This window comes from Dendronephthya gigantea, unplaced genomic scaffold (assembly GCF_004324835.1).
Source record: "Dendronephthya gigantea isolate DGI-Jeju-01 unplaced genomic scaffold, DenGig_1.0 000006F, whole genome shotgun sequence".
NCBI classification, from domain to species: domain Eukaryota; kingdom Metazoa; phylum Cnidaria; class Anthozoa; order Malacalcyonacea; family Nephtheidae; genus Dendronephthya; species Dendronephthya gigantea.
Window position 1 is genome coordinate 2,208,300 of NW_021163016.1, and position 14,796 is coordinate 2,223,095.

A 14,796-nucleotide genomic window follows, 5' to 3' on the forward strand; every position below is an offset into this window, starting at 1 on the left:
GCAATATTCTATCCTAAATTCCTAATGTTGAGGAAAGAAATGAGATACATTCTTTGCAAATTCACCATCAGATATTTTGTACGACAATTCCTAGTTCTCACAACGTGTAAATTCAACGGGATAACAACTTACTTAATTCATCATTTTTGTCTCTAGTTAAACGGAGGATTGTAAAGTGATATATTACATCCGCGTTCTCGTCGAACTGATGTTGATGGCCGTCAGCACCTGTACGAGGAATAAAAATATTAATGGTAAACAGAGGTTGCCAAACACTACGACTATAATACATAATCTAATTCAATTTGTATCAAGTGTAAGCCGGATCCTAGAGCATTTGTCTTACCTACGAAGTGCTTTCCTTTTAGTCTATCAACAATATTCTTTCCCGTCGGCATTTTACCATCTTGCCTTACTTCATGTAAGGCTTTAGCAAACTGCATCACGGCATCGTATAAGTACGCCCCTTTGGCAGGAATCTAAATGCATAAGCCAGAAATCTTAATATGAATTGCTATTATTCCATTTTGAACTTATATCCACCGTTTAAGCTGAGCGCCGTTGGAAAAACCGGCCCAAGGCTGTAGAGTTACCTGAGGCGTGCAATCATGAAGTGTGCATTCATCTCCTTTGATGCAACCCTATGTTTGTCACTGAGATACTTTCATGGACTTTATTCCAGCAATATAACACTGATTTGTACTAAAAAAGGCTTTTATTTGCACCACTACTATCAAGTAGCAAATTCTATAATTGTGTTGTCCAACTATATATTGCATGACTATTTAATATAGATCAAAGCGATATATTTCCCACGCATTCGGTCGTGTGATTGCCGCGTAGGGATGCAAAATATTACATATTTTTGATTGACTCACAAAATTCATGGCACCAAACGCTACCGACTCACCTTCGCGGTGGATCTATTGAAAATGCACGATCCTTTAAGTTTTAAACATCCTTGGTAAGCTCGGCTAAACCAGGGATATTCGGAAGACTTCTTTTTCAATTCCTCTTCAAAAGCTTTATGCTGATCTGTTTCCATATCGGGAACATTGGCGACAATCGAAAGCTTTTCAAATGCTCTTTTGGTCACGTTTGTTCTCTCTTTAGTAGTTTTCACAAAATGACTAAAAAACCATTTGAATGGATGCTGAATGTTAACCTTTATCTCCACCTTGCCAGAAGGTGCAGTGATGAAGTGATGCTTCGAGTACGAGTCGGACGGATTCTTTTCAGCATATGCTTGCATATAATACATGATCTCTCTGGCTATACCAAAGTCGGTCGCCAATATTGTTGCTAAAAATATAAGAGAAACACAAAAAATCAATGCGTGCAAACGCCAATTTCGGTTTCCCAAACGCCTATCTCGGTTTCTGAATTACCAAAATTTGGTGATGGAATAAACTAGATAAACATGATTTGTTAAAGAAGGTTGGACTCAAGAACTGTTGCATGCTTGGCCCTGACCCAATCACCGAGTTGTAATAGTTCTTGCCAGTTCAATATCAAAGCCTGCCTTCTAATTTTTGCGTCTGTAAACTCCACAGTGTATTCGAAAGTCTATATGGGTTTTATGACATCGACAGCAGTACGACATCTTTGTGAAGTTCTGGATGTTGTTTAGTGAGAATGCCGAATGGAAGATGAATGTGTATAGTCGCCATGAAAAAACTTTAGGTATACTGGTCAAAATTTCATACAAACATACCTTGAGACCCAGAAGGAATAGAATTGAACTTCCCAGGAACGGCCCCCATGGCAAATTCAAACATGGTGACCTTTACAGTGTCTGCGATTTCCACACCATTGCGTCTCAAAAGGCGCGCTACAAATTTCTTGAACGTCATCCATTTCTTGCTTCCTTGATAAACGATTTTAACTCGTTCCAGGCCTCTCGCCTTCAAAAAGGAGAGGATGGGGAACGCGGCCTTGCTGTGTTGCGGGTTGGTACGAGCAAAGTTTGGATACAACTTTTTGTTTGAGACATGAGTATCTTGACAATCCTATAGAGGGAGATAGCGGACTGGATCAGTATTGATTTACGCGAATGAAACAAGCATATAACATTAAAATTCGTACAAAAAATAAAGATTAAAAGTTACATAATGCGCTCTAAAATATAGTTCGCGAGCAAGCGTGTTTAGAATATGCCACTTTCTCATGATGCTAGACGTTTTCAATTTCGAAGAATTTTGAAACCTTCAAACACTTTTTAAAGATTCTACATTAAAAGAGATCTATTTGTAGTTGTAGACAAAAAGAACAATTCCAAAATTAACTCCTAGGGGACATAAACAACTTATTTCACCACGATTCATTCTTAGAACAAGCTGGATCAAGTTTAGTTTGGGACTTTGGCAATCAGATTAGTTTAGTCTCATAAACGACATATTCCTTCATCGACAATGTACAATACGTCAGCAATTTTGGCAAGAGATTGGAAAGATCCGATCAAAAATGTTTAAGCGTTTTTTGAAATTGCTCTCCTATACTTCAACGTCTCGTTATTATGTAACAAAAATGAGGAAAATCTCTCTTTTTGCTTCTCTTAATAACGTCGACGTCACAAGTAGCTACATTTCATTGTCGCGTTGCGTGCATGAACGGTAATTTCCATGAGCTTTTCGGGCGATTTTATAAGAAGCAATTAAGTGAATTCGAAGTGGTTCGTAAGGCCAGTGGAGTTCAGCAACGTGGAGCAAATGGCAGAAAAGACAAAATATGTATCGTACCCGGCATGCAGTTTGCTACGCAGATGCTAAAGACTTTGTCTAAGGCAATGTTAAACAATTCCTATACACAAAAAATTTCGTTGAAAAACGTAGTCACTTAAATCAGGCGCCAATCAGCCAATATCGTGATTGAGTTTCTCTCATGAATTACATATTCAATTAATTAAGAAACGGTAGTATATTCACCATGATAAGTTTCAAAATTTTCTATCACTTATAAATGCTGGTAAACATCAGTATATCTATGAATATATCTCTGACTATCGAAGTGGAAAGAATTTACTGGTGACGTTTGTAACTTGTCCAAAATTGTAATCACGAGAGTTCTTAAAAAATACATGTGCGTCAGTGTTACGTGTGTAAGTCGAGAAAATATACTATTAGTGACTAGATAATCCGTTTATGAAGTATTAGGTACTTTACAAAACCATCACTCAAGCTCGATAAAATATTTGTTAATTAGAAATTATGCATATACTTATGGTGATTTCAAGTTTCTCAAGTCGTTTAGTGTCATTTGTTTCCTGTACCGATGTAGGTTTTGATATTTCGAACACATGCTCTACAAAAACGAATTGCGATTACATGAAGAAGTTTATATATGGGACATTGCACGGGTAACATACATATGCAAGCATATGCCATGCATGTGGCGTTTCCACAAGGGCATTGGCCTTTTAACCTTACCAGAATGTATTAAAATAAACTAGTTGATTAAATACACTATTTGTGCAGTTTTTGTTTAACTGAAAGCGCTTAATACAGGAAATTTCACACGAATGACGTCAATAAACGCATATTAAAATGGACGTCAAGTTTTCAGTCTCAGATGAAAATATTCCTTCACAATGCTTTATATGCGGTGCTGAAGCTCTTACGAATTTAGGCGGCTTGCTTGTGCCACTGTGTCAAAGCGATACCGTATTCAACACTATAAAAACACTCGGGCAAAAGAGCCTAAGCATCGTGATCAAGACACGTTTGCTAAATTTTACTCGGCCGACTGGAATCGCGTCGTATATGCATCGGCTTTAGGGTTGAAAGTTCTGCTTGAGTTCAGATTGGACAGAGGTAAGAGTATAGTTAAAGCAATCGCTTTGCCAAGAATACAAATGATTGGCAATGATACAGCTAATTCAATTAAGATTGTCTTTCTATATATAAAACATCTAACCTTAAAGTTAAACTCGGAGCTCGCAAGGGGCAATGCGCTCTTACTAGTTCGGATACTCGTAAATTCGTAAACTTTCAAGACAATATCGGAGGCCGGCAGACTGTCAGAAACCGTACACCTGCTAAAGGCAATTTTCTGATTTTGAGGCTTAGTAGATGGTAACCCAAAAAAGGCATCAATTAGGGGTTTTGAAAGGACACTTAAAATGTATCAGTGGTATCTTTCGTCATGTCATCGTGATGGAGAAATTATAAAGGGTTTACAGTAGCAATTATGGGGAATCCGGAAGACACGTTGTAGACTTGAAGTTTGGACTTGAAGAGAGAGTAGAAAAAACGAAGAAAACTTCAATCTTCACTTCAACGTTCCCGATAGTGAAACAATTTCCGATATGAAAGTTATCAGAGGCAGGTCAGAGGCAGGACAGAGACTGATAAACAAATGCCTATTTAAGGCATCGCCATCTAAGCGACTGAGTGATTATGAGTCCATGCATACAGGCGAAATGTCGACTTCCTTAGGGATAGATAGATGCGCTACGTTTTGATAAACTATTTTAAGGGATTTTTACCCAAATCGACACAATCATAGCAGGTATTTGTAAATATAAATGAAATACTTGAAAAAACACACTCGTCAATACTAGACCCGCGAGCAGGCGCAGTGGCGAAAAGCAAGCCCTAGGAGGGTTATGGCGACCATGCGACCATGTTCCTTTTTTATATAAAGCAGAAGTTGTTCCACCAAAAACTCTTGCTTCAAAACATTTTCGTCTGCGGGGAAAGCTTGCAGGAAAACCAACAAACTTTAGCTTTAGCTTTTAGCTTAAACTCAAGGCTATAATCTTCATCGATAAACATGCATGCTCTAGCGCATGAATTTGATCGACAGCTGAAGTCTTAAGCCCAAGGGGTAGAGTTTAAATTGCGTGATGGATATGAACTGGGAGAAAAACAAAACAACAAATATCGCTGTTTATACGTTTAAGGACAAAATAATTAGAAAATCAGTCTTTTTTTAGTACTCACATATGAAACGACGGCTAAATCACGTCGTTTTGCTACTCTGGCAGCTTTTCTTCCATAGCAGCTTGGTCCGATGAAGCCAACGACCCCTTGTTTGATCTGCCAGTGCTGTTGCGCTACCATTTTACTTTGGTTACACGCCGTGTTATTCCATATGAAACTGAGTTTCGCGTTAGGCAATGTTGTGGGATCGCTGTTGACTTTCTCCACTGCCAGGCTAACCGCCGAAGCGTAATGATCGGCCGCCGGGAAATCCCAGTTGGCATCGAACGTGTACGGTAGCAATACGCCCAATTTGAACTCTTCCAACGAGTTTGCAGATGCGAACGCAAGAATAAGAGGGAAAACGACGATGTGCATTTTGCTGGCCATTTTTTTTCGACGATTACAAAGCTCTGCGTTGCTATGACACGCTATTTCCTATTGAGTTAAAATTGTGGCTGATCAACGGCAATCTTTAAAGATGATGTACGTAAACTCGTTCTAAAAAAGGCAAAACAGATGGTTAAATAGACTTATCCCAGGTGTGCGACTTTGAAAGTAATTGGTTTAGCAATAATAATATTGAACTACACATTTATCTTCTTAAAACTACTTGTAAGCTGCCCTGACCCAAATCAAAATCACACGACCAAGAGAATGGTGTCTTTCAACAATAATGATCGCGCTCGACAGTGCTAATCGAAGTGGTGTGACACAATCGCTGACCCATCAAGAAAGTTCCCTGTGACAACACGAGAATTCATCCAGCGATCGTTCCGCAGCCGATCTGCAGACGTCTCTTCGCGAAGGGTTACCTTTATAGGCCGACGCGCTATGCATGCAGGAGGTCTAAACCAGCCGATTCTCTAAGAACTGATTATGTTAATTGTCTATTTACACAGTTGTAAGGCTAAGTTACTAAACGACATCGTACACGGAAACCCCTGGTGGGAGGCGACGCACGGGACACGGCTAAATATGCTGTAAAGGGTAAACTCGAAAAAGTACATTAGAAGTTAAAACTATAAATCGTGCAATGCTCGCAGAAATGGCAAAGGTTTGCCTTCGAAATGCGTGAATAAACGTTTCCCAACATGTTCGTCTAATTGAAAAAAATGTTTCATGAAATACCACAGTCGCCAAAATTTCCAACACTGGTCAGCGCTATGCATAAATTGTAGTAGAGAATGGGGAGATAGTATCTTCACTTATCTCAGCTACATCTGCCAAGCGGAGCTAGAGCCAATATTTGACTAATCAATTGACGTTGTCTCCGTACTACACCCATATGTAATACTTGCAACATTGACCTGTCTCGATTGGAATCACTTTTTCGCGTAGATTTTTTTAGCCCTTTAGCGTCATTTTTAAAAGAAATCACGAGAGTTTTAAAAGAAAATTCAACAACCGATTAGAGACAATTTAAGTGATTGGATGTTGCACTTGAATATTCCCGTTTTGTTGAAAAAGAGGCCTCCAAATACATGCTATGAACAGCATCGGTTATTGAAAGGTATTAGTCATATAGAAGCCCGAACATGGTAACCAAATGATATTTCACTATGAAAATTCAGCATAGAGCTATATAGTTATTATAATATCAGACTACTAGTAGCAGTATATAGCAAAATGCTACAATTCCTGTTCAATTGACATGTCTGATGTCCAAGTGTCGCCTCTTCAAATATCTGACTATATGCAAGGCCTGTCAAAAATGTACCAAATTATAGTATGCAACAATGTTTCGCTTAAATTTCGCTCCGTGATTTACCTTTTTGCACACCAAAGCTAATCGATATCAATTCGCCTTCTGCATCTGTGACTGTGTAATGAACGTTCTGAAAGAGCTTAGGAATATATACCCGCGCAGCGAGTGCTCGTGGATGGACACGAGGACGCGACGTGATTGGTCACATAAGCGTCAAGTGGCCTCACTTATGTATCATGAAATCAGCATATCCCTATAAGATATCAATTGATCTTAGCCGACCAAATGTTTGTATGTGCTAGCAAATCGACACTTGAGAGGAAAGATGCCAAAAGCCAGTTTTTCCAAAAACAATAGCAAGCGATTCGTACGTGCGAAGCCACCAAGATCTCGATTATAGCGTTGCGGTTTTAAGAATGAAATCATCCTTCGGGAGCGACTCAATTTTACGCGTTTCGGCTCTTGTCATCAAGAGGACTCGCCGAGTCGCATTTTCCGCAGGCTCGTTTTGCAATGAACTTGCGCAAATCACATCAAGAGCTCTTTGTTTTACGTAACTCAGAAGCACAAGTTGGTTTTGCATTTTGAGAGCTAAAATCGCAAGTGCTTTGTATAGAATTATGTTTGTTTTGGACAGAGTCCGGAAACTCTTGAAGTTCTAACGTAACTGTGACGTCAATGTAATATCATAAACTTTGGTCTGTAGCACAGCAGTTTGCTGTAAAAAAACCCACTAAATCTACAAGAAGCCTTGAAATTACACTAATACCCTCGCGAAAATGTGTTCACCGAAATATGTGACATTTCTTTGCCCCAAAATAGACTTAGCGCCACTTGTTTTTCCTCGTGTAGGAGGTCGTGCGTCATTGGCGAGATAGCGTCCAAATTTTTGTTTTCTTGACAAATTTGCTTTAAATGAAACTTATTTATAACGTGCTGACTTGGGAGTTGGATAAACATAAACGTTCATTCCACGAATAGCGATGTTGTGGAACGAATTTGGAGTAGATGCGCACGTGTTCTTTGAAATCATGATCCCCCTAATTGAACAAGCACAAAGCCCGCGACCTAAATTTTTGTCGCGTGATTGAGAAGTCAATGGTGTTGGGCGCTGTTTTCTATATTGAGCAATTGTCCACGATTTTCATCGATTAGGAGTTATAGTGTGCTGTTATCTGTTTTGATAGAAGAATTACATATGCTCCCTGATAGCATTAAATACACATCAGCTTATCAACAAGTAAAGTCTTGAAACGGATAACGAATATTCCAATCGATAGCAACGCTATTCCAATTCAACTCAGACATCTCTCAAAATCAATAAGCCATGGAAACCGCCAAACGAACCTATTGCATGTTTTGAATTCTTATATTCGCAAGAAGAAACAGCTAGATTAATCACTTTTGACAGATTCCAGCAAGAATTTATAAAATGGAATATAGCCACTTGTCGTCTACACATGCCTTGTATTATTTTCAATTGCGTCCAAGACTTTTTTTACACCTATCTATTTCCCCTTTTTTATATATTTTTTTCTTATAAATTATGTATGCCATCATTTTAAAGTCTCGATGAAAACGAACTGCTGTCAGCCAAGCAGTTAAATGAATGTTCTGCGGTATGTAACCCGTTATGTTTAACTGTGAGGTGCATGGATAGGCTTGAAAAAAGTGCAAAACTATATACATTTATTACTGAATAGCCTACGTAAATTAGTTTGTAGGTACACCACGTAAGTATTTAATACCGCAAAGCTTTCGGTCCGTTAACCCGGGCCTTATACTTATATTTTATGACACCGTGCAAACTTACACGAATATTATACATTTATCACTGAAGAAAACAAAAGTTTATCGACATCAATACATCAATATGTTTACAACTACACACACAGCATATCAGATTTAAGTTCACTCGTTCACTTGGGCTTCGTACAACCAGCTCCATAAACAAAAACACAGGAAATGCTTTGCAAATATTTTTGAACTTAAATAGAAAGAGATGAGTTGAAGTTTAAACCATTTGTATATGGCATGAAAAATGGCTGAAATTATGTCTAAAAGCTTAGTGTCCCTACTATATCTGTTTATATTGAGACATCCAGCATTTAAGGTGTTGCAAGTCCCGTTTCCTAGTAAAATACAGAAGTGAAGAAAGAACTAGCTATATCCGTTATTTATGTCCATCAGTAAAGGAGAATGGAATAATCAATAAAAATAATCCATATCTCGGCGCAAAAATCAAAACAGGCCAAGATTTTGCATGTGATCTGCATGTAAACCAGCTATTAAATGATGTATAAGGTCTTGCGATATAGGGTGTTACTGGAATATGAATATACGTTCCTCAATTTCATGGACCAAAAGTGTTAAAGGGTTAAGAACTTAAGTGGAATTCTTCTAACTTTCCATTGTATGCATTCATTACTTGACCTTGGAAAATCTTATATATACTTATCAGTAGTATCAACATTGCACAGCCTGGAGAAATTTGATGTTCCGCGATAAATTAAAACAAGCAATAACATGTCATATATATGTAGTACTTGGCGTCAGTATACACTCCTAACTATGCTACAAACACTTTAAAAGACACTTGGACACTTGGAGTCGTGGACAGATTACAATTTTTATGCACGACAAATGGGATACAACTAAAGTTATTTACACTTTCTCTTCTGATAGCTACGCAAAACCGTATTTGTTGCGACATGGTTGAACCCGTATAATTGGACAGTCATGCATGCATTTACGCTAACACCTATATATATATACATACATATACATGTATTACTTACACCTATGTATGTATCACTCACTATATATAGCCCAAGGGAATTTATTAACTGAAGATGCAACGGATAGCTGGCATTTTTAGGTGTAGTTGTTACATGTTGTTACAAAAACGCAAGAAAAAACAAGTTCCTCTATATGCTATCGATTTCTTTTCGCCCTAAAACCGTTGTCCATAGTAAATTTGACATAGTAAGTTGATAAACGCGAAGTGTGCCAAGCTTATTTGGCGGTGTTTCTAAGGTTACCAAAATCTACTCTCAAATTCAATTTTATGCATGCATGCATGTATAGCTAGCACTGAACTGTTCTTATGCGCTTATATAAAACTCAAAAGGGAAGTGGTCCTTAAATGGAAAAAATCAAAATTGTACAATGACCACTTGTGATAGGAGTATGTGTAAGTCATATTCTCCACGGTTTGCCCATGAAATGAAATTATGCTAATATTATATATACAAAGACGAGACACATCTACAACTGCGGTTTCAGCGAGTCAAACACACAAAGAAATGTGCTAAGCAACAAAGAGGGCGAGGAGTGTTTTTTGAAGTTAATTACGTGCAGTTATATTGAACATTAAACATATAGAAAACATATAAATTATATAGGAGGAACTATGATCTGCCTGACTGAAATACGGTGGTATATTTAAATCTTCAACAAAATTTCAGCAAAATATGTCCTTGAAGGCCCATTTATATGCGATTTTCCTCTTTTGATAGATCTGAATGCGTAATTAGTAACGAATTAATGTTCTGATGTATAAGAGCTCTTATTTGAACATTCGTAACTATAATTCACTCGTTCACATCTATCAAAAGACGAAAATCGCAGATAAAATAGCAGCAAAAATTGCAAGTGTAAACGAGCCTTTACGATTATTTTAGTACAAATTTGTTTATAATTGATATCGGATAATATTACATGAAAGTAGTTTGTTATCAAGGCAAACATCAAGGTTAATTTCCCATGAAATGAATCACCTTTTTACTGTAATGATAATATTGAATTTATAAATCTAATGCATAAATAACTCACCAGATGAGACGATGGCTTGAAATGTGGTCTCTCAAATTCAAGCAAACATAATTTAGCATTTTTGTTCAATTCACGGAACTCAGATATACATATACGTATGATTTAGGGGCAGACATGACAACGCCATGACGTACATAAAATAAAATTATATCCGTTCACAGAAAAGTTTTTCATACAAGGGAAAATCTAATGGAATTTCTTTTGAATTCGTTTTTAACGCCTATAACCGAACGGAAATAACAGCAAAAAATAAGGAACCGTATGCTAAGGAAGCTATCTTTCAGAAATGCGTATACATTTTTATACATAGCTATTGAGCGTAATCTGACACAGCTAAGTATGTGTGTATATAAATGCAATATTTTATGTGTGTAAAAATATAAATATTTTGACAATCATGCATATAAAACTACAAAACACATTAGCTATAATTATATTAAAAGTAAAGGTTAAATGAATTGCCCTGGAGCAACAACTCTTTTTAATATATTTATATTAATTTAATATATATATATATATATATATATATATATAAATATATATATATATATATATATATATATATATATATATATATATATATATATATATATATATTCACTTCGCCTATAACGGCTTTTCTGATGTGTTTAAGTTAGTTTTGACATATAATATAGTTAAACATATCAGATTCACTGTTTGATTTCCTATAATCTTTTACATGTTAACTATTTTTAGATAAAAATATTTATCTCAGTACCCATGTTGTGTATATTAAAACGGGTTGGTTTACTTGGTTATCGCATCGATGAAATAAATATTTTTAAAGAAAACAGACGTAATAAAGACATAAGGACATCCGAAATTTAAAAGACGAAACATAACAACTTACATCATGAGAAAATTTTTTGAACCTAATTTAGACACAAAACAGGGAAGACGTGATCAAATGCAAATACTTTCTAACATCATGAAGGTCATATGAACACTTTGACATATATATTAGGAATATATGATGAGCATGAATATAATAAAAATAATCATTTGATAACATGAATTAAAGCATCGCTTTATTGCAATACGTTTCCCATCACTTTAATTTGCGTCAAATGTTTTTGGTATCAAGATAAGGAACACTTTTCCTTCTAGTGTATTCCTTACGAGTATGGGCAGTTAAATTTGCATAGCATACATTTGGTAATATTCTCTTTTTAAGAATATAGTTTTGATTGAAAGAATTGATTAAATCTATTTCTATATACAGCTACAGGAAAGGATCAAATTACTCTATACCACACATGATTGTTTGTTTCGTTTCCCTGGTTCGGTTTAAAACATATTTTGTTGTTAGAAAAAACAGGGTGGAGGAATTATTTGAACACGGATGAGGAAATGTATGGGTGTTGAGGAAAACCATGTTGTCGGGACTTTAGGAAACCTGCCCTTAAAGGTGGTTTGTCTCTAGGCGGAGAGAAACAATGAGAGCATGCACATACACTATTGATGAACAGTAACAATATCATGCAATAATTATAATTATTAGTATTGGGTCTCTGTTGACCGTGCACAGGAAAAAATACTCTTTTAAATTTCTTTTAATCTGATGTTAAAATATCACAAAATGACGCACAATGGTACGAGTTTTGGACACAGGCGAATAGCTTGACGCAGGTAAATGACGTGCAGAAACTTCCAATTGACGCAAAATGTTAGGAAAACTATTTACGAATGACCAAAATCGTGCAATGAAATATTACCCAATTTTTTTTCTATATTTTTTCTATAGCTAAGAACTTGTTTTTCATGACAGGTCGATCGCGGTCATGAGCCAACTCGATATTCTTTATAAATAAATCTAAAATCGAGCACAGATTAAGCACCAAAAAACAAACAGTTTGAACCCCCAAAGGCCTGCTTAATTGCATTCGATGCAGTCAAAAATCCGGACGTAATACTCAGCCCTAAAAGAACTATAAAGATTTTTTTGATATACAGCTATTTCAGTTAAGCTTATCAGGAGCCAAATGTGACTTCTGGGAGAATGATGAAAATAATCGTAGTTTAAAATAATGAATCGTGGAATATATCAGTAGCTTGTGGAACGACTACTTTGGGACTCTCAATGACAGTTCGCAGAGTAATTATTTTGCATATAAACTCATTTGCATTACGAGTTTTTGATAAAACTATTCTTATGAGGTTACTCGATCACCGAAGAGAAGGATTATTTCCTTCAGTCTCTCAGTGCTCAGAGTGCACATTTGACTATTATCATAGACGATTATAATTGAAATATCACGTCTTACTCTTAATTCAGGTGTGGGGAATATACTTAGTCCGCCTACACAATATGCTAATTTTGTGACATAGTTGATTTATGATAAAAAGACATACGTCATAAGGTGCTTGGCACGGAAAACGTTCCGTGACATAGCGCGTATCATAAGAAGGGCTTAGTTCAATGTATAAATCGATGAATATTTATTATTTAATGTACCAAATTAGTTTTTCTGGCCAGATTATGATAAAAATTATCCGCAAGCTATTGGTAACACAATTATGTCTGAGATCGATTCATTTTTTATACAGCTCTCTTTTTGAGTACAGCAAGGTATAATCAGTACCGGCCGAACGTTTTGAACTTGCTTAAAATAGTCCAGCAGAAGTCGTTTGCTTTTTTCTTGTTTGCAAAATTGTTCACACGCAAACACGCTATCGGGGGCATATCAGACAAAAGTGCTCGCCCACGCTGGTTAACTATAGAGCTTGCTTTCAATAGGATTAATAAGATATTCTTTTCTGCTAGACCACCAACATGGCCGAATTGAAGAATAATCTAAACTCCTTCCTTATTATTCTATCATTCCATTTTGTTCTTCTAAGTACAGCCCCCTCCTTTGTAATTCAGTAGAATAAGGGGCCCTATATATATAAATGGTCTTGGCCAATTTTGATGTCTGTGTTTCACATTAAATATATGTTTATTTTGAACCACACTCCCATCCATACATTTGGATTTGTGGGCTCCATGTACACACAAGATATGCATAAACAAAATTAGAGAGCTTTATCTAATGTGAAATGGGCCGAATGCGGAAAACGCATTAAAGATACGGCAGACGATACAGGGATTGATTAACTGCAAAGATCACGCAATGTCTTAATCCAACACTCAGTGAGTCTATGGTTACAAAACTGTTTTTATCCGGCCAAAAACCGCAAAACTTCATATCTGTGCCGAAGGAGGGTAGTGTCGCAGCTCCTCGCAAGAATGATTTTCATTGGCTGAACTTTATAGCTTCGTTCTTTAGAAAGCATAGAAAAGCATTACCCAATTGGAAGAAAGCTTCCGAACACTGCGACATGTCCCCCGAAGGAACAGCTTATTATTGCATGTTCTATATCTAAGTAGCATTGAAATAAGTCACAGGTTTATACTTCAGAAAATTTAGTAAAATTGAAACATTGATCAAATTTTGGTTTATGAAGTGACAAAATGAGGGGAATTCATGTGGGGAGCATTAGCTTTTCGACAAATGTTGAGCAATAGTGTGATTTCTTTAGCATTCAGTATTTTGGTTGTCTGGATAGCAATCGTAAAGGCTCCGGAATCGTTTGAAAACAACTATCAATTATACAATAACAAATCGATAAACAAATTTGTTAACGGAGATACTATTTTACATTTAGTTCACCTGCAGTTAGCTTCAAATAGCGTGATTTTAAGGCCATGTTACACGGTGCAATTCTTCTTTTGAGAGATGTAAATTTGACAACAACAGAACTTTTGTCTTTATTACACTCTATGGCGTCTCTTACACTTACTAATTGAAAACTCTTCACTAATTTACATCTCTTAAAAGTAGAATTGCATTGCAAGTTGCAAGAAAATTGCACCGTGTAACATGGCTTTTAGCTCGAAATAGTGTGATCTTAGGTCAGGATGTCATATTTTCCTATAAACAAGGTGAGAGATTGGATCACTTGCCTCATTTTTTTTACAGTAAGATTTCACGCATGCACGAGAGTCACTGACTTAAACAATTCTTGTTGTCATTGTGTGTGTCCACGAGACGAAATATTTCGATCAAACGAAATTTCAAATGCATTCTATTTGGCTTTGTCTGTTATGACTAAAGAGGTTGCCTTGCGCACTTTATTAACGTGATTAATCGAATTGCGTAGTGGTTAATTCGTTTCTCAATCTTCTATATCATTACTGTCTCACTTTCATTCGAGCGGTTTCCTGTGAAGGCGTTTTTCGATCGAACGACGTTTTTCGCTTTATTTTCTTTTTAATCTTTTTAATTGTGGTTTGTCAAGTGAAGAACAGTACGATTGACTTCTCGCAATTGA

General features: G+C 36.5%; 1 protein-coding gene across 3 annotated transcripts in view; it reads right to left on the reverse strand.

Annotated features, from left to right (window-relative positions):
- Nucleotides 1–14,796, reverse strand: part of LOC114516852 (speract receptor-like) — a 31,884-nt gene that overhangs the window by 888 nt on the left and 16,200 nt on the right. For 2 of the 3 annotated variants that reach the window (XM_028536438.1, XM_028536439.1), the window contains 5 exons: nt 4,941–5,420; nt 1,715–2,009; nt 911–1,302; nt 347–479; nt 133–228 (listed from right to left, as the gene is read on the reverse strand). In XM_028536438.1, the coding sequence (XP_028392239.1) occupies nt 133–228; nt 347–479; nt 911–1,302; nt 1,715–2,009; nt 4,941–5,309 (1,285 nt within the window). In that variant the 5' untranslated portion in view covers nt 5,310–5,420. Of the gene's footprint in view, nt 1–132; nt 229–346; nt 480–910; nt 1,303–1,714; nt 2,010–4,940; nt 5,421–6,690; nt 7,166–14,796 lie in introns of those variants that run through there. The other variant, XM_028536440.1, reaches the window with a different exon arrangement.